The sequence below is a fragment of the Ranitomeya variabilis genome, chromosome 4 (genome assembly GCF_051348905.1).
Source record: "Ranitomeya variabilis isolate aRanVar5 chromosome 4, aRanVar5.hap1, whole genome shotgun sequence".
NCBI classification, from domain to species: domain Eukaryota; kingdom Metazoa; phylum Chordata; class Amphibia; order Anura; family Dendrobatidae; genus Ranitomeya; species Ranitomeya variabilis.
This window is the reverse complement of record NC_135235.1, coordinates 45,701,391-45,720,556: the sequence shown is the minus strand read 5'-3', so window position 1 is coordinate 45,720,556 and position 19,166 is coordinate 45,701,391. Positions and strand designations below refer to the sequence as shown.

Here is a 19,166-nt window from a genome sequence, read left to right as displayed (position 1 = left end):
GACGATCCGTTTTATTTCCAACATTCGACGGATTGTGACTGATGGCAAAAAACTGGTGTGTGAAAGCAGCCTTAAAGGGTTTATACACCCTCAACATGGTGAAAACTACAAACTAAAGTCAATCATATTCACCCTATTGGTTCCCACTGGTCTCTTCCCGTAAGTCGTGACCATTGTGGCTGGAGATAAGAGGACGAGACTGGAAGGGACAGAGGTCGTTATAGAGGAGCGACAAGGACTGGTACAAAATGATTTGTTTTATTATATGGGTTTCTCTCATCCTGCTGACCCGCAGCTCACTGGTCCTCTGCCTTCCAGATCAGAGGTGTTGGTGATCTGACTTGTGCGCGCTCCAATGCTAAAAGGAGAATCAGCTTTCCCTCTGCATCATATGAGCGCAGAGATCAGGTCTGCTCAGCGCTTATTAACTCACTTGTAAGATTCCTGCCTATGAGGCCAGCCGCCGCAAATACACTGCAGCAGTGGCTGGTAACCTAGGCAACGCACAGTACGCAAAACTAAAACATCCCAAAATGACATTTTTCTCATAACAAGTACATTGCAAAGTTGTTTTTTTTTTTTTGTTTTTTTTACAAGTCCTTTGCAACCATTTTAGACAAAGCGAATAACTTTTAACATGTCCTTACACCTTCAAGAGTCCTGTCTGGAGCTAGTCACGAATCGATTCCCACGTCAGTGGTCTGTGGCCTGCTGTTCTGATCAAAAGAACAGAAGGAGTAAGGTCAGAGACCGCGCTCCTGTGCAGCAACCACACAGCAGGAATCTGTGAGCATCTCTAGTACTCATGAGCGAGTGTACTCGTTGCTCGGGTGGTCTCCGAGTATTTATGACTGCTCGGAGATTTAGTTTTCATCGCTGCAGCTGAATGATTTACAGCTACTAGCACTAGCCAGGCTGAGTACATGTGGGGATTCCCTAGCAACCAGGCAACCCCCACATGTACTCAGGCTGGCTAGTAGCTGTAAATCATTCACCTGCAGGCGATGAAAACTAAATCTCCGAACACTAACAAATACTTGGAGACCACCCGAGCAACGAGTATACTCGCCCTTCACTAATCTCTAGCCGTCACTTGCCTGCTATAGCCAGTGACCCTCAAACACATGCACGCTCAAGTCAGAGGAGTTAGCAGCTGCCAAGTGAAATAAAAAGGATGGGGCGATAGAAACCAACATGCCCCCCGACCTCAGACAGGGTAGATCGGTGGACCAAGCTCTGTGTTCAGGTTCCAGCTTTGCTGTGATTTCAGGGAGCAGTGGCCCCCTTACTTCTCCCCTGTGACCCTCCCAGCATGCCTGCGCCCCTCTTACTGCTCCCATGACCTCCAGCATGCCTGAACACACTCATATGCCTGCAGCCCCACACCCTCCTTACTTCTCCCCTGAGACTCCCTATACCTGCACCCCCCCATAAGTCTGCAGACATCCAGCCCCGAGACCACCCTCATACACCTGCGGACCTGCACCCCCCAAACTTCCCCACTGTGATCCCCTATACCTGCACCCCCCATACGCCTGCAGATCTGCACCCCATGCCTGCAGCCCTGGGACCCCCCCCCCCCCATATGCTTGCAGATCTGCATCCCAGATACTTCTCCCTTGTGACCCCCCATACCTGCAGACCTCCAGCCCTGAGACACCCCATACGCCTGCAGACCTGCACCCCCACACCCCCCTTACTTCTGCCCTGCGAGCCACCCCCCCATACCTCTGCACTGTGACCCCTCCTATACTTGCAAACCTGCAACCCCCCCATATACCTGCAGACCTCCAGCCCTGAGACCCCCCCCATACGCCTGCAGACCTGCACCCCCCATACTTCTCCCCTGTGACACCCCCCCATACCTGCAGACCTCCAGCACTGAGATACCCACATACTTCTCCACTCTGACCCCCGCCCCTTACCTGCATGCTCTGTACCTGCAGCCCCCCATCCCATGCTCTGTACCTGCAGCCCCCCATCCCATGCTCTGTACCTGCAGCCCCCCATCCCATGCTCTGTACCTGCAGCCCCCCATCCCATGCTCTGTACCTGCAGCCCCCCATCCCATGCTCTGTACCTGCAGCCCCCCATCCCATGCTCTGTACCTGCAGCCCCCCATCCCATGCTCTGTACCTGCAGCCCCCCATCCCATGCTCTGTACCTGCAGCCCCCCATCCCATGCTCTGTACCTGCAGCCCCCCATCCCATGCTCTGTACCTGCAGCCCCCCATCCCATGCTCTGTACCTGCAGCCCCCCATCCCATGCTCTGTACCTGCAGCCCCCCATCCCATGCTCTGTACCTGCAGCCCCCCATCCCATGCTCTGTACCTGCAGCCCCCCATCCCATGCTCTGTACCTGCAGCCCCCCATCCCATGCTCTGTACCTGCAGCCCCCCATCCCATGCTCTGTACCTGCAGCCCCCCATCCCATGCTCTGTACCTGCAGCCCCCCATCCCATGCTCTGTACCTGCAGCCCCCCATCCCATGCTCTGTACCTGCAGCCCCCCATCCCATGCTCTGTACCTGCAGCCCCCCATCCCATGCTCTGTACCTGCAGCCCCCCATCCCATGCTCTGTACCTGCAGCCCCCCATCCCATGCTCTGTACCTGCAGCCCCCCATCCCATGCCCTGTACCTGCAGCCCCCCATCCCATGCCCTGTACCTGCAGCCCCCCATCCCATGCCCTGTACCTGCAGCCCCCCATCCCATGCCCTGTACCTGCAGCCCCCCATCCCATGCTCTGTACCTGCAGCCCCCCATCCCATGCTCTGTACCTGCAGCCCCCCCATCCCATGCTCTGTTCCTGCAGCCCCCCATCCCATGCTCTGTACCCACCTTCGGCCACATCCTCGTCTATGGCACCTTTGACTTGGGAGAAACACCACTGGAAATCGTTCCCTCCGCCTACTCCTGCAAGACAAGACGAGAGCCGGTGAGGAGGCGGCGGGTCCCGGGCAGCAGCAGCAGCAGCAGGCCGCAGCCTCCCTCCAGGTACCTGCCATGGCTTCCCTCTAGGAGCAGGCCTCCCAATCCAGGCGTCGCTGACAAGGAGGCGGAGGACGAGGAGGCTTCGCCCTTCACACTCTCCTCCTCCCGAGGATGCGTCTCCGTGGGTGTCCGCGCCGTCCGGGGCCGCTCCGGTGCCGGTGACTGGCGGGCAGGACGCGGTGCTCAGGAGCCGCTCTCGGCTTCTCCGGGATGAGGTTTCAAAATGGCGCACATTGCTCGTCGACATGATTCGGTGACGTCATTTAACCCTCCTGCCGCCGGGCGCGGCGCTTAGTCACACACAGGAGAAGCTTTCAGCTCCGGGCGGAAGCTCCGGCCGCGGACGGGTTAATAAGAGAGAAGCGGCCACTATGGGAAATGTACGCGGGGTACACGGGCATCACACGGGGGCTTCTCCTGGGGAACCGCAAGTCTCAGCAGCGCGGCTGGTTGCTACAATGGAGACGTTAGAGCGGAGATTTGACTCCATAGCAACCAATCAGATTTCAGCTCTTATCTTTCAGGTTCCTGTCGGAAAAGGAAAGTCGCCGTGTGAGTGGTAGACTGGTAGATTTCTGCTCTTCCTATAGGTTATAGGGTGACCGGTGCTGTTATACAGGGGGGAACTCACCGAGGAGCTGCACTAGTACCGAGCACCTAGTACCCTGCACCTCATACCGAGCAGCAGTGATGAGCGAGTGCACTCGTTACTCTGGTTTTCCCGAGCACGCTCGGGTGGTCTCCGAGTATTTGTGACTGCTCGGAGATTTAGTTTTCATCACCTCAGCTGAATGATTTACAGCTACTAGCCAGCCTGAGTACATGTGGGGGTTGCCTGGTTGCTAGGGAATCCCCACATGTAATCAAGCTGTCTAATAGCCGTAAATCATTCAGCTGAGGAGATGAAAACTTATTACCGAGCAGTCACAAATACTCGGAGACCACCTGAGCATGCTCGGGAAAACCAGGGCAACGAGTACACTCCCTCATCACTACCGAGCAGCCTGGTACCCTGCACCAGATACCGAACACCTGATACCTAGTACCACGTACACACCTAGTGCTGAGAGCCCCAGCGCCTGGTGTCCAGTACCAAGCACCTGGTACCTAGCACCTTTTTCTGAGCTCCTGGTACCCAGCACCTAGCACTGAGCACCTGGTACCTAATACTGAACACCTTTTGGTGGTATTATATGGGCACTGTATGGTGGTATTATATGGGCACTGTACAGTGGTATATGGGTACTTTATGGTATTATATGGGCACTGTACAGTGGTATTATATGGGTACTTTATGGTATTATATGGGCACTGTATGGTGGTATTATATGGGCACTGTACAGTGGTATTATATGGGTACTTTATGGTATTATATGGGCACTATGGTGGTATATGGCCACTGTATGGTGGTATATGGGCACTTTATGGTATTATATGAGCACTGTACGGTGGTATTATGGGCATTGTATGGTGGTATATGGGCACTGTACGGTGGTATATGGGCACTGTATGGTGGTATTATATGGGCACTGTACGGTGGTATTATATGGGCCCTGTACGGTGGTATTATATGGACACTGTATGGAGGTATTATATGGGCACTGTATGGAGGTATTATATGGGCACTGTATGGTGGTATATGGGCACTGTATGGTGGTATATGGGCACTGTATGGTGGTATTATATGGGCACTACGGTGGTATTATATGGGCACTGTACGGTGGTATATGGGCACTGTATGGAGGTATTATATGGGCACTGTACGGCGGTATTATATGGGCACTGTATGGTTGTATTATATGGGCACTGTATGGTGGTATATGCACACTACGGTGGTATTATATGGGCACTGTACGGAGGTATTATATGGGCACTTTTTGGTGGTATTATATGGGCACTGTATGGTGGTATTATATGGGCACTGTACGGAGGTGTTATATGGGCACTGTATGGTGATATTATATGGGCTCTGTACAGTGGTATTTATAATGCAAGGCGCTGCTGTTTCAAAACTACAGACTGTTATTTTTATTGTTTGGTGTTTGCAGCACTGTTAGGCTACGTTCACACGATCCGTTTTTTGCTGCGGATCCGTAGCGGAATTGCAGCTACGGATCCGCAGCCGTTTTCCATGCAGGGTACAGTACAATGTTACCCTATGGAAAACAAAACCCGCTGTGCCGACGATCCTTTTTTTCGCTGGAAAATCCGCGCGGATTTGCCAACGGAAAAAAGAAGTACCATGTCAATTCTTTCAGCGGATTCCGCTGCGGGTTTCCAACAGCACCAATAGGAAACTGCAGTTGGAAACCCGCAGTGGAATCCGCAGAAGAAAAAGGACACAAATCCGCCGAGAGAAGCACCGCCGTTTTCCACTGCGGATTTCCCCGAAAAAGGACCGGAAAAATCCGCAGTGAAAAACGGATCGTGTGAACGTAGCCTTATTGCATTGTGTAGGCAAATTAGTGGTAATGTTATTTGCCTAGTGTATAGCACTGTTATTTGCACTGTGTGTTGCTGGTAGTAAGATGCACTAAAGTATAATGACAGTGCTCAGCATAAATGAGTACACCCCAACAGATTTGTCAGAATACCTTTAGTTTCCTCACAAAATCCACATTTTTATCTGAGATAACAAACTACAAAATACTCCCTCATTTATGGGCCATTGATTGCAAACAAGGTTTATTTTGTTCACACAAAAATAACTTTCCAACAAATTCATTCAAGTTCATGTTGCAAAAAATGAGTACACCCCAATGAAAATCTTAGACGCAAAGCTAAAGTTTAGACTACAAAATTCTAATCAACAAGGCGGGGACAGTGGTGCCAGCGCTAATTGGACGTCGGAGTCACAACAACCGCACGAGAGCCCTGCCAACCGCGAGTGCTGATACTGCTGGCACGGGAGGGGAGTATAGGCTTTTTTATTTTATCGGGGCCAAACATTTACCGTAGATTAAGAAGGGGTTGTCCTAGTAGTAGACAACCCCTTTAAATGGGCAAAACTGCATTATGCTTTTAAAAACCACATCTTTGCAATTTACCTATTTAAAAAAACCTATTCATTATCTAGAACAGATGGATTTTTAATTCTAGCATGTACTGCTCGTTGCCTAGGATGGAGGAGTGCAGTTGTACTTAAGCTGGCCAGAACCGCGCTTGCCAGCGCTCGCTTTTTTGCCTAGGAAAAGACAAGCTAGTCTGCAGAGGTGGGCAATTTCCTAAGCAAAAGAGTGAATGCTACAAGCGCTGCTCTGTAGCTGGTTGTGCTCAGCTTCAGTCCCCATGTGCTCATCTGATGCTGCTCCTGCAGAGGTAACGTTACCTCTGCTGGCAGCGTGTGAGAACGTACAGCACATTTACGCCACTGGTCTGAACTGTCAATCATCAGGGAGCACTGTGCTCCTGAATGCAGAAGATTAGTCAACCCATTTACATCTTTATGTGATCGTACCCACATCTGCATCTGTAAAACCCTGAAACAACATGGAGATTAAAGAGCTTTTCTGGTTTTAAGGAACTAAGTTAATTCACATTTCTGCAAAACACGGACGGTGCTCTGATCACAACATTCTGACCAGAGCTAATATTCTATGGGAATAAATGAGGCAGGTAGCTCAGGTCAGGAGACACGCCAGTAGGGCTGCGGGCTAAGCCCATTCCGTGGTCCATGATGTATGAATGTGGCTTTATACTTGGTGCTTCCATTCCTTGCCTATCTTACTCCTTCCTGTTTAAGCTGCTGCTGTTTCAGCCTGAGTTCCTTTGTTCCCCACCACTTTTGAGTCCATACACAGACCTGGCAAATATGTCATATGATCTTTTAGGCCATTGGCTGATTGGCTGCAGCGGTCACAAGAATGATTCATCTGATATCAACCCTGATGGACTATCAGTTGAAATTGTGTGTGAGGGGTTTAAACTAATAAGTCGTTTTTATTTATTTTTTATTTTTTTATCATTTCCTGCCCTTAGCCCAATTTGAAAAAATCTCCCAGACAACTCCACTAAATAGAAATCAAATCACACCTTTTAATGACCTGATATTGTCCTTAATTTTTTCAAGCAGCTACACTTATGTCTGAGTCCTTTAATGAGATTTTCCATTCAGGTGCTCATAACCGCTGCAAAGCGTGCAAAATATTATATATTGATGATGGCGGGTGCACCTGAGCATGCTCAGATAACACCTTATCCCGGCACGTTCGCTCATCATTACAGGTGACCAAGCTCCACCCTGCAGGATTCCATGTGACGTGGTAAGTAGAGATGATCAGGGCCTGGGATTACACAGCGTCGGCAGGAATGCAGGTAATCACACAGCACTTAAGCACTTGTAGCAGCTTGATCACCTGTCACGCATAAACCTACGTCTAGCACATACCGTCATATACAAATAATCATACAGGTGTAGTAAAACCCCTTCGTAAACCCTGGAATATAAAAGACCAGGTGCTCATAAACCACGTGCGACTGGTTTAGTACAGAACACCTAAAGTGATCACTACGACAAATATGCATCCAAATGGCATCCTTTTTACGTGCCACATACTTATATATGTTATAAACATAGTTATCTTTATTTTGGAGAACTTTTACATTTTTTTTAGCTTAGAGCAAATTGTTTAAAAAAAACTTTCATGTTTTTTGCATTTTTTCCCTCCTTCCCCTTTTTCCAAAAGCCATAACTTTTTATTTAATTTGCCCGTAAATGTAACAGTATGAGAAATTGATTCTAATGGATGAGATCTAGTGTTAATATATGTACAGTAAAATGGGGGGGGTGGGGGAAATGAAATCATGAAAATAAAACCCCACAATTCCATCACCCCACGATTCCATCACTGGTTTTTGATCATAGATTTTACGGATTTCGTTGTGTGTTAAAAATGACCCAGCAAAATGAGTCTTCAGGTCAGTACAATTACAGTGGGAATGAATAAATTATTATATAATATTTTATTATATTATTTTAGTAGCTTAAAAAAAATTGGAACTTTGTGAAAATAAAATGTTTTGTATCGTCACTTTTCTATTTTCAGGTTAGGTGCGACAATCGAAAAACAGCAGTTTTGGTGTTTTAAAGGGAACCTGTCACCCCCAAAATCGATGGTGAGGTAAGCTCACCTTCATCAGGGGCTTATCTACAGCATTCTGTAATGCTGTAGATAAGCCCCGATGTATCCTGAAAGATGAGAAAGAGGTTAGATTATACTCACCTGGGCGGTCCCGCTGCGGTCCGGGTCCGATGGGCATTGTGGTCCGATTCGGGGCCTCCCATCTTCATTCCATGACGTCCGCTTCTTGTCTTCACGCCGCTGCTCCGGCGCAGGCGTACTTTGTCTGCCCTGTTGAGGGCAGAGCAAAGTACTGCAGTGCGCAGGCGCCGGAAAGGTCAGAGAGGCCTGGTGCCTGTGCACTGCAGTACTTTGCTCTGCCCTCAACAGGGCAGACAAAGTACGCCTGCGCCGGAGCCGCGGCGTGAAGACCAGAAGAGGATGTCATGGAATGAAGATAGGAGGCGCCGGAGCAGACCGGAGACACCCATTTGACCGGACCGCAGCGGGACCGCCCCTGGGTGAGTATAATATAACCTCTTTTTCTCCTCTTTCAGGTAACATCGGGGCTTATCTACAGCATTCCAGAATGCTGTAGATAAGCCCCTGATGCCGGTGAGCTTACCTCACCATCGATTTTGGGGGTGACAGGTTCCCTTTAATATGTTTTTACTTTATGGCTGATGCCATTGCAGTTATACATGATGTAGCAGAGTCTGGTAGGACAGGGTTAAATCCTAGCACTGCAGGTCTTGATTGGATAGCCCTGCCTTGCTTTTTACAAGAACCAGGGCCTGTGTTCACTAGAGGTTTCAGCCTGCTGGATACTCAGCAGAGTCGAGTGTGCTGAAGCTGGTCAGCAGCGTGGTCCTCCGGGGTCTCCTGCCATTCATATGTCGTCCGGTTCTTTGCACTGACTTTGGAGTGGCCTAGTCCGTCAAAGTCCTGACTTTAATCCAGTGGCTGTAGAGTACATTAAAATACATCCACAGGTGTGTCTCTAATTAACTCTTATATTGCCAATAACTCTTATATTGCCAATAAACCTATCGAAGCTTCCAAACACATGACATCATCATATGAGCAGTCCAGAATTGTTTAAAGGGAACCTGTCACCCCCCCCAGGCGTTTTTAACTAAAAGAGCCACCTTGTGCAGCAGTAATGCTGCATTCTGACAAGGTGGCTTTTAGTTCTGGGTGCTGTAACTGCTGAAATAATCAGCTTTATTTGTCCAAAATACCTTTCTTCAGTCCTGGAGGCCGGCGTTTATCCCCCTGCTTCAGACGCCGCACAGCCGTCAGTCATGTCTTCTTGGCGCCGGGCGCCGCCTCCTCACCGCTGGTTTGAAATGAGCCGGCGCCTGCGCGCTTTTCTCTTGCCTTGAGCAGGCGCAGTGAGCGCTGCCCGTCTGTCCTCATATGCAGTTTAGCTGCCTGCGTCTGTGCGGCCGCCTTGCCTGTGAATCCCAGCCCCACAGTGTCTTCTGATTTATTCACATTGCGGGGCTCGGATTCACAGGTAGGGCGGCCGCACAGGCGTAGTCAGCTAGACAGCATATGAGGACAGAGGACGGGCAGCGCTCACTGCGCCTGCCCAAAGCAGAAAAAAAGAGCGCAGGCGCCGGCAGATTTCAAAACAGCGCTGAGGAGCCGGCACCAAGAAGACATGACTGACGGCTGTGCGGCGTCTGAAGCAGGGGGATAAACGCCGGCCTCCAGGACTGAAGAAAGGTATTTTGGACAAATAACAAAACTGATTATTTCTGCAGTTACAGCACCCAGAACTAAAAGAGCCACCTTGTCAGAATGCAGCATTACTGCTGCACAAGGTGACAAGGTGGCTTTTAGTTAAAAATGCCTGGGGGGGGGGGGGTGCCAGGTTCCCTTTAAAGTATAGTAGCATAGTAATTTTATTGTAAACTTTTGACTCTGCAGTAAGTAATAAAAATGCCTTAAAACATTCACTCATTATTTTGGCATTTGGCAAATATTAATAACTAGATGTTTCCAGCCAGCTAACGCTCGGCACGCTCATTGCTATCTAATTAACGCTGCTGGTGATTAAACTAAAGTAAATAATGACAACATTCAATAGCGCTTACACAGGTGGTAAATTAACTTAAAATGAAGTTAATAACAATAGTGTGGTGATGTGTTGGGGGCGGGATTATGTGTGGTGATGGGGGGGCGGGATTATGCGTAGTAATGTGGTGGGGGTGCGGGATTATGTGTGTTGGGGGGCGGGATTATGTGTGGTGATGTGTTGGGGGGCGGGATTATGTGTGGTAATGTGGTGGGGGGCGGGATTATGTGTGGTAATGTGGTGGGGGGCGGGATTATCTGGTAATGTGGTGGGGGGGCGGGATTATGTGTGGTGATGTGCGGATTGTGTGTGGCAATGTGGTGGGGTTGGGATTATGTGTAGTGATGTGGGGGTGGAGCTGCTGTGCAGGGGGCGGGATTAGCGAGTAATCACGATGCCTCTTATATATAGATTATGGTAATCCTAATTTACCTAAAACGGGAAAGATTTATTCTGATTTCATGTCAAATATTGAGAAAAACAGATGTCTTTTTATACAGTGTATGGAAACTTCTGAATTCAACTGTGTATAATATACATACACACACTGTACGTACACATGTGTGTATATACACACACACACACGATGCACATATAGACTTTTCATCTGCTATTGGGGGATTGTCCAGTGAAATGGGTAAAGTTTGGCAATTCTTTTTATGCCTTAGTTAAATATTTTTTGAGGTTTCTGGGTGTGAAGGAGTTACAAACTATAAAGTAACATATGTCTTTGACCATATTAAATAATATTTTGTAGTCTTCCTCCCTATCCTCCCATAGGATTTAAATCCTTTTTCTGGTTTACCATCCTTTGTCCCCCTCTTGTTACCTGTCTGTCTTATTTTGATTTTGTCACTTTTTTATTGTGTATATATATATATATATTAATGAAGGACTTTTTAGCTTTAAAACTCCATTTATTTCTCATTTTGTAATTTGATCCAGGAGTGGCTCCTTTTTTTTTTATATATATTTTTGTCGCTCATTGTTTTATGGTTTATTATGTCTTGACACCACAATGTGCCCGATGCTTTCATTTCTAATGTATGCTACATATCAGTCTATCGTCTCCTAAGTTCCTCTCGACTCCTGCTGTTAATGGACCTTTGGTGACCTCATGATCACAAGACGTTTATGTCGCCAAAGGTCCTAAAGCAGTCTTAACTTCAGAATAGAAAAGCTGGAGGTCCCTAAGAGAGTGGGGACCCTGGGAAATTGCCCAGTTTGCCCCCCTTATCCCTAACATCGCTCCTGCATACTGGCCTGTCCCCTCTGTAGTTCCTCTAGAGTCCTGCAGTTAAATGACCATGATGTCACCATAGGTCCTCAACCAGTATTAACCTCAGAATAGAAATGCTGAAGGTCCTGAGAGTGGGGGGCCTTGGGCAATTGACCAGTTTGCCTATCCCCCCCCAAACTTGGGTCCTGACTGGAACTAGGACTTACTTTTTGAGTAGGGTTTATATTTCAAGCATACACCAAAAATCTTGTAAAATCGCGCTATGGCTTCTTTTCAGGGTATACCTTATTTTTGGGGAAACACAGTAGATGAATAAGAGTGTTTAGCTATTTCTAGCACCCTATTAATTTTTAGGTTTGTCCTGCTCTCCACTTAAAAGTAAATTCAAGTATACAATTGAAACCAAAATAATTGATTTGCCAACTTGAAAACTTTACGGATGAAACATAGAAATAATGCTGAAAGTAAAGGTGATTATCTCTGCAGGAGGTTCTGCAGGTTACTGAAATAGCCAGTCTGAAATTCCGCAGAGAACACAGGAGTTAATCGCTTCCATTTTTGACAAAAGACTGACGGGAACATGGTTTAGCCAAGACGCGGGGCTTAACAATTTGTGTCCTGCTGCAGTAGATTGTTTTAAAGGGGTGGTCCGAAACGAAAATTTATTTAATCTTAAATCTCTATTGCATGTCATTATCTAATCTCTCTTTTAACATACTTAAATTAAAGATTCCCTAGCATTCCGTCACTACTCTAACAGCTTTACTGTATTCTTTACTACTTCCTGTGTGATGACGCTTCATTTGAGAATCCCAGTGCATGCTGCAATACTGAAACAAGTCATCATCAGGGATCAGAGGCTGCGGTTACTGCTGCAGCCTCTGTCCCCACCCTGAAATGAAGCGTCATCAGTGACATTTGTTTCAGGGGCTGGGCTAGTCCCTGCTGTACTGATCGTGCCTTGGTTGTCAATTTCAACAAATACTCAGTAGGATCTTGTCACTGCACTGTTCTTCTCAGTGCACAGTGACAGTGCGCTCTCTCACTGACTGATGAGAAGTGAAAAGAGTGAACTGTCACTGCATTGTAAGGAGTGAATGAGAGAGCAGAGACCATCGCCGCCCCCGCAAGTGATGTCAAACAACTGATCGGTGGGGGTGTTGAATATCAGACCCTCACAGATCTGATATTGATGACGTTCCCTAAAGATCGGCCATCAGTTTCTAAATAGTGGACAACTCCTTTCATAATGAATGGATTTGTCTCCTTTGGATAATCTCTACTAATTAGAAGTGACTCTGAATAATAGGCTGATCACAGAGTTTCCTGCTGCTGGAAGACCAATCAATCAGCTGTAATCTATTGGGAAACCTGGCAGTAAGTGATCAGTTCCATGCATTGCTATTGTAGGTGAAATGAAGCATTACCCTGTTCCTATGTAAACCAATGGGCTGCTTGTTTAGTGCAGGACAGAACATGTCCTCCAATGTAAGAATCTGCTCTTCTCTCTAATAACTTAGTTTTTCCCTAATACAGTAAATGAAAATGGGTGTTTGTAACTAGTCAGACCCTATTGATACAAGTTGAATCAGTTTTGCAGAAAATCATGGCATCCTCCATGATTTGACAACATTCAAAGGCATCAATGTTTTCCTTTCCTCCTTTACAATGTAGTTTATAGACACAGAAAATTTACCATAGCATTTTCTGATTGATTACTTTTATTCCATTTTCTGTATATGATTGGGGGGGGGGGGAGGGAAGCTATTGTGACTGAGCTTTTGTTACCAGAATTTGGGGATATACCTCACAGCAGCCACATGGAGACTTAGTCTAGAGATGACTCATTGACTTCTATGGAAAACTGTAGTGGACACGCTCCGTAACCTGTGCAGAGGTCTTTGTGCAGGAAAGAGGAGAAGGTGAGCTGTGACCATCTCCTATTTTGAATGCTGGATTATGTTTTATGAATTTATAGGGGTTTTCTGGCCATTGTGATTCACTATGTAAGGCTGGAGTCACACACAACGTATAAAAAAATCGGTCCGTTTTACATGGACGAGAATCGCACAAATGTTTCATGAACAGTGATCCGTGTGCAATGGGAGGATGCAATTTTTTTCTCAAAAAAGTATCCGTGTGTCATCCATATGGCGATATTTTCTCGCCGGCTTGCAAAATGGAAATATGGATTCATGGGCTGAAATATTCGTGAAAACATATACACAGTATATATAATATATATATGCATCACAAAAACAGGCAGCACTCCATGTCCTTAAGTTCATATGCAGGTGTTTATTGTGCCCACATCTCCATGCAACGTTTCGGCTCTGACTGAGCCTTTCTCAAGCCAAGGCTGCCTGTTTTTGTGATGCATATGAAGTAGAAACAACCGAGGACAGGTTGTCTGGGCTGTGCACCCGAAGATAAGTAAAGAAGTAGTGCTGTTCCATTTTTTTCTATTATATATATATATATATATATATTACTGTACAGTGCCTTGCAAAAGTATTCGGCCGCCTGGAACTTTTCAACCTTTTCCCACTTATCGTGCTTCAAAAATAAAGATACCAAATGTAAATTTTTGGTGAAGAATCAACAACAAGTGGAACACAATTGTGAAGTTGAACAAAATGGATTGGATATTTAAAATTTTTGTGGAAATTCAAAAACTGAAAAGTGGGGCGTGCAATATTATTCGGCCCCTTTAACGTAATACTTTGTTGCGCCACCTTTTGCTGCGATTACACCTGCAAGTCACTTGGGGTATGTCTCTATCAGTTTTGAACATCAAGAGACTTAAATTCTTGCCCATTCTTCTTTGGCAAACAGCTCGAGCTCAGTGAGGTTTGATGGAGATCGTTTGTGAACAGCAGTTTTCAGCTCTTTCCCCAGATTCTCGATTGGATTGAGGTCTGGACTCTGACTTGGCCATTCTAACACCTGGATACATTTATTTGTGAACCATTCCATTGTAGATTTTGCTTTATGTTTGGGATCATTGTCTTGTTGGAAGACAAATCTCCGTCCCAGTTTCAGGTCTTTTGCAGACTTTAACAGGTTTTCTTCAAGAATGGTCCTGTATTTGGCTCCATCCATCTTCCCATCAATTTTAACCGTCTTCCCTGTCCCTGCTGAAGAAAAGCAGGCCCAAACTATGATGCTGCCTCCACCATGTTTGACCGTGGGAATGGTGTGTTCAGGGTGATGAGCTGTGTTGCCTTTACGCCAAACATATCATTTGGCATTGTTGCCAAAAAGTTTGATTTTGGTTTCATCTTACCAGAGCACCTTCTTCCACATGTTTGGTGTGTCTCCCAGGTGGCTTGTTTCAAACTTTAAACAACACTTTTTATGGATATCTTTGAGAAATGGCTTTGTTCTTGCCACTCTTCCATAAAGGCCAGATTTGTGCAGTGTATGACTGATTGTTGTCCTATGGACAGACTGTCCCACCTCAGCTGTAGATCTCTGCAGTTCATCCAGAGTGATCATGGGCCTCTTGGCTGCATCTCTGATCAGTCTTCTCCTTGTTTGAGATGAAAGTTTAGAGGGACGGCCGGGTCTTGGTAGATTTGCAGTGGTATGATACTCCTTCCATTTCAATATGATCGCTTGCACAGGGCTCCTTGGGATGTTTAAAGTTTTGGAAATCATTTTGTATCTAAATCCGGCTTTAAACTTCTCCACAACAGTATCACGGACCTGCCTGTTGTGTTCCTTGGTCTCCATGATGCTCTCTGTGCTTCAAACGGAACCCTGAGACTATCACAGAGCAGGTGCATTTATACGGAGACTTGATTACACACAGGTGGATTATATTTATCATCATTAGGCATTTAGGACAACATTGGATCATTCAGAGATCCACAATGAACTTCTGGAGTGAGTTTGCTGCACAAGTGGAACACAATTGTGAAGTTGAACTAAATTTATTGGTTATTTTACATTTTTTGGGAAATTCAAAAATTGAAAAGTGGGGCATGCATTCAGCACATGCTCGGTGACTACCGCTGACGTCACTTAGGCTGCGTTGACTCCCCGCCTGACGCTGTGAACTGACAGTGTGGGAAAATGTTCATAAACTTTCCCACGCTACAGAGTTCATGTCCGGTCACGTGGGGAGGCTGCACAGGCAGCTTTTCATTCATTCCTCCGTGGTTTACAGCCCGGCCGGTCGCATTAGCACCACTCAGGGTTGTAAACTAATTAACCCCTTGAGATGGATTTACAGTGTGGGACTTGACTGTACGGCGGACAGGTATGAGATATTGTTGGGTTTTTATTTTGGATATTTTTACAGAAGAACGAGGGCTTCGTTTGGATTGAGCGTACCATAAAGATGGTAAACCTGTGCGTGTAATTATTTCATTAACAATTTTTATTGAGAACACCACACAAAAAACATTAAAAACAATTAAAAACCCAACCACATGGGTAGAGGATTAGGGTCCACATAAATATGAGATAAATACCCAAAGAGCACTCCACAGCCAGTTACAATAGAATACATATCAATACAATCAAATGTTAGCCAGATAAAATATGCATGCTGTTATTCCCAAACAATACCAATCCCCATAAGGGTAAAAAATTACAGGAATATGGATACCTATCCAGCAATAGCGTCCATGACCGAGGGGAAAACCTAAGTGTCCATTGGTCACACGGAGATGAAATACTCCAAGCGGTAAAGATTCAGCAGGGTTTACACCCAAAATCCTAGTATCTTACCCCAACTCTTACAGCTAGGTCACCCCTCAACTACTGGCATAACAGGCTGTATCAGTGTTCAGACCCACGCGTATCGACGCATAGAGCGTCTTCCTCAAGGTCATTGTTTTTAATGTTTTTTATGTGGTGTTCTCAATAAAAATTGTTACTTTTGTACTACAAATATTGATGTGGTGATCCCAATTTTTGATGCATACACTTTTTTTCTTTATGTTTGTGTCTCAATGGATATGCATTAGGAGATCCCCTTATTTATATTAAGTGGATGGTGCCCGCTCAAATTGTGTTTTGCACTTTAATTATTTCATTAAAATACTTTAAATGTGTGTGTGTGTATTTCTAACCCTTTCAGACTATTGGATTAATAATGGATAAGTGTCTTATTGACACCTCTCCATTATTAACCAGGCTTAATGTCACCTTACAATAGCAAGGTGACATTAACCACTTATTACCCCATATGCCAATGCCACAGGGCAGTGGGAAGAGAGAGGCTAAGTGCCGGAATAGGCGCATCTTACAGATGCGCCTTTTCAGGGGTGGCTGGGGGCAGATGTTTTTAGCCGGGGGGGGGGGGGGCAATAACCATGGTCCCTCTCTAGGCTACTAAGATCTGCCCTCAGTCGCTGGCTTTCCCTCTCTGGCGGAGAAAATTGCGCGGGAGCCCACGCCATTTTCTTCAGTGAATTAACCCTTTAATTTAACATCTAGAGCTCCAAAATTTTACACATTTATATGTGTGTGACATATACAGTGTATATATATATATATATATATATATATATATAATTTATATGTGTGTGACATATACAGTGTGTGTATATATATATATATATATATATATATATATATATATATATATACACTCACCGGCCACTTTATTAGGTACACCATGCTAGTAACGGGTTGGACCCCTTTTGCCTTCAGAACTGCCTCAATTCTTCGTGGCATAGATTCAACAAGGTGCTGGAAGCATTCCTCAGAGATTTTGGTCCATATTGACATGATGGCATCACACAGTTGCCGCAGATTTGTCGGCTGCACATCCCAAAGATGCTCCATACAAGGCAGGATGGATCCATGCTTTCATGTTGTTTACGCCAAATTCTGACCCTACCATCCGAATGTCGCAGCAGAAATCGAGACTCGTCAGACCAAGCAACGTTTTTCCAATCTTCTACTGTCCAATTTCGATGAGCTTGTGCAAATTGTAGCCTCAGTTTCCTGTTCTTAGCTGAAAGGAGTGGTACCCGGTGTGGTCTTCTGCTGCTGTAGCCCATCTGCCTCAAAGTTCGACGCACTGTGCATTCAGAGATGCTCTTAGGCCTACCTTGGTTGTAACGGGTGGCGATTTGAGTCACTGTTGCCTTTCTATCAGCTCGAACCAGTCTGCCCATTCTCCTCTGACCTCTGGCATCAACAAGGCATTTCCGCCCACAGAACTGCCGCTCACTGGATTTTTTTTCTTTTTCGGGCCATTCTCTGTAAACGCTAGAGATGGTTGTGCGTGAAAATCCCAGTAGATCAGCAGTTTCTGAAATACTCAGACCAGCCCTTCTGGCACCAACAACCATGCCACGTTCAAAGGCACTCAAATCACCTTTCTTCCCCATACTGATGCTCGGTTTGAACTGCAGGAGATTGTCTTGACCATGTCTACATGCCTAAATGCACTGAGTTGCCACCATGTGATTGGCTGATTAGAAATTAAGTGTTAACAAGAAGTTGGACAGGTGTACCTAATAAAGTGGCCAGTGAGTGTGTATATATATATATATATATATATATATATATATATATATATATATATATATATATATATATATATATATATATATATACATTTATTTTATCTATTCTATTTTAACCTGTCAGTGTGATTTTACTGTACACCGCACTGAATTGCCGGCTTTTCTATAGAACACCGGTGCATATTTCTCGCAAGTCACACTGATGGTCCGTGTGGTATGCGAGTTCTTCTCGCACCCATAGACTTGCATTGGCGATTCTCGGCCGAGATAAGCTGATAATCGCAGCATGCTGCGATTTCACTCGCATACTGAACATGATGGGAGCTAACCCATATATTAACATTTGTCCGAGTGCTATGCGATAAAATAGTCCGTATTACGCTCTAGTGTGAGTCCGGCCTAATGATGAATGTTGAAAATAGTACTGAATGTATCAGACTAATATGAGACTCGGTGGCCTCCCAATAATGTTAGATTTTAGATATTTATGAAAATGGAGATTTTAGATATAAAGAAGAATGGGCAGCACGGTGGCTCAGTTGTTAGCACTGGAGCCCTGGGTTCGAATCCCACCAAGGATGACATCTGCAAGGGGTTTGTTTGCTCTCTTAGGGTATGTGCACACGTCAGGATTTCTTGCAGAAATTTCCTGAAGAAAACCGGAAATTTTCTGCAAGAAATCCGCATTTTTTTTTCCCTGTTTTTTTCGCGGTTTTTTTTAGCATTTTGCAAGCGTAATTAGCTTGCAGAATGCTAAAGTTTTCCAAGCGATCTGTAGCATCGCTTGGAAAACTGATTGACAGGTTGGTCACACTTGTCAAACATAGTGTTTGACAAGTGTGACCAACTTTTTACTATAGATGCAGCCTATGCAGCATCTATAGTAAAAGATAGAATGTTTAAAAATAATAATAAAAAAAAAGGTTATACTCACCTGCAGACAGCCGATCTCGTCAGCGGCTTCCGTTCCTATAGATGGTGTGTGTGTGTGCAGGACCTTCGATGACGTCGCGGTCACATGAGCGGTCACGCGACCAATCACAAGACCGCGACGTCATCGCAGGTCCTTCACCACACCATCTATAGGAACCGAAGCGGCAGCATGCACCGATGAGAGGCGGGAAGACTCCGGGGGCCATCGAAGGTGAGTATATGACTATTTTTTATTTTAATTCTTTTTTTTTTACCAACTATATGGTGCCCAGTCCGTGGAGGAGAGTCTCCTCTCCTCCACCCTGGGTACCAACCGCACATGATCTGCTTACTTCCCGCATGGTGTGCACAGCCACATGCGGAAAGTA

At 45.8% G+C, this 19,166-nt stretch overlaps 1 protein-coding gene across 1 annotated transcript in view; it reads right to left on the bottom strand.

Moving 5' to 3' along the window:
- Window positions 1–3,423, bottom strand: part of PPP2R2D (protein phosphatase 2 regulatory subunit Bdelta) — a 40,131-nt gene extending 36,708 nt beyond the window's left edge. The window contains exons 1-2 of the mRNA XM_077258436.1: window positions 3,002–3,423; window positions 2,842–2,916 (exon numbers count right to left, since the gene is read on the bottom strand). Of these exons, the coding sequence (XP_077114551.1) occupies window positions 2,842–2,916; window positions 3,002–3,008 (82 nt within the window). The 5' untranslated portion in view covers window positions 3,009–3,423. The remainder of the gene's footprint in view (window positions 1–2,841; window positions 2,917–3,001) is intronic.
- Window positions 3,424–19,166: the final 15,743 nt, after the last annotated feature.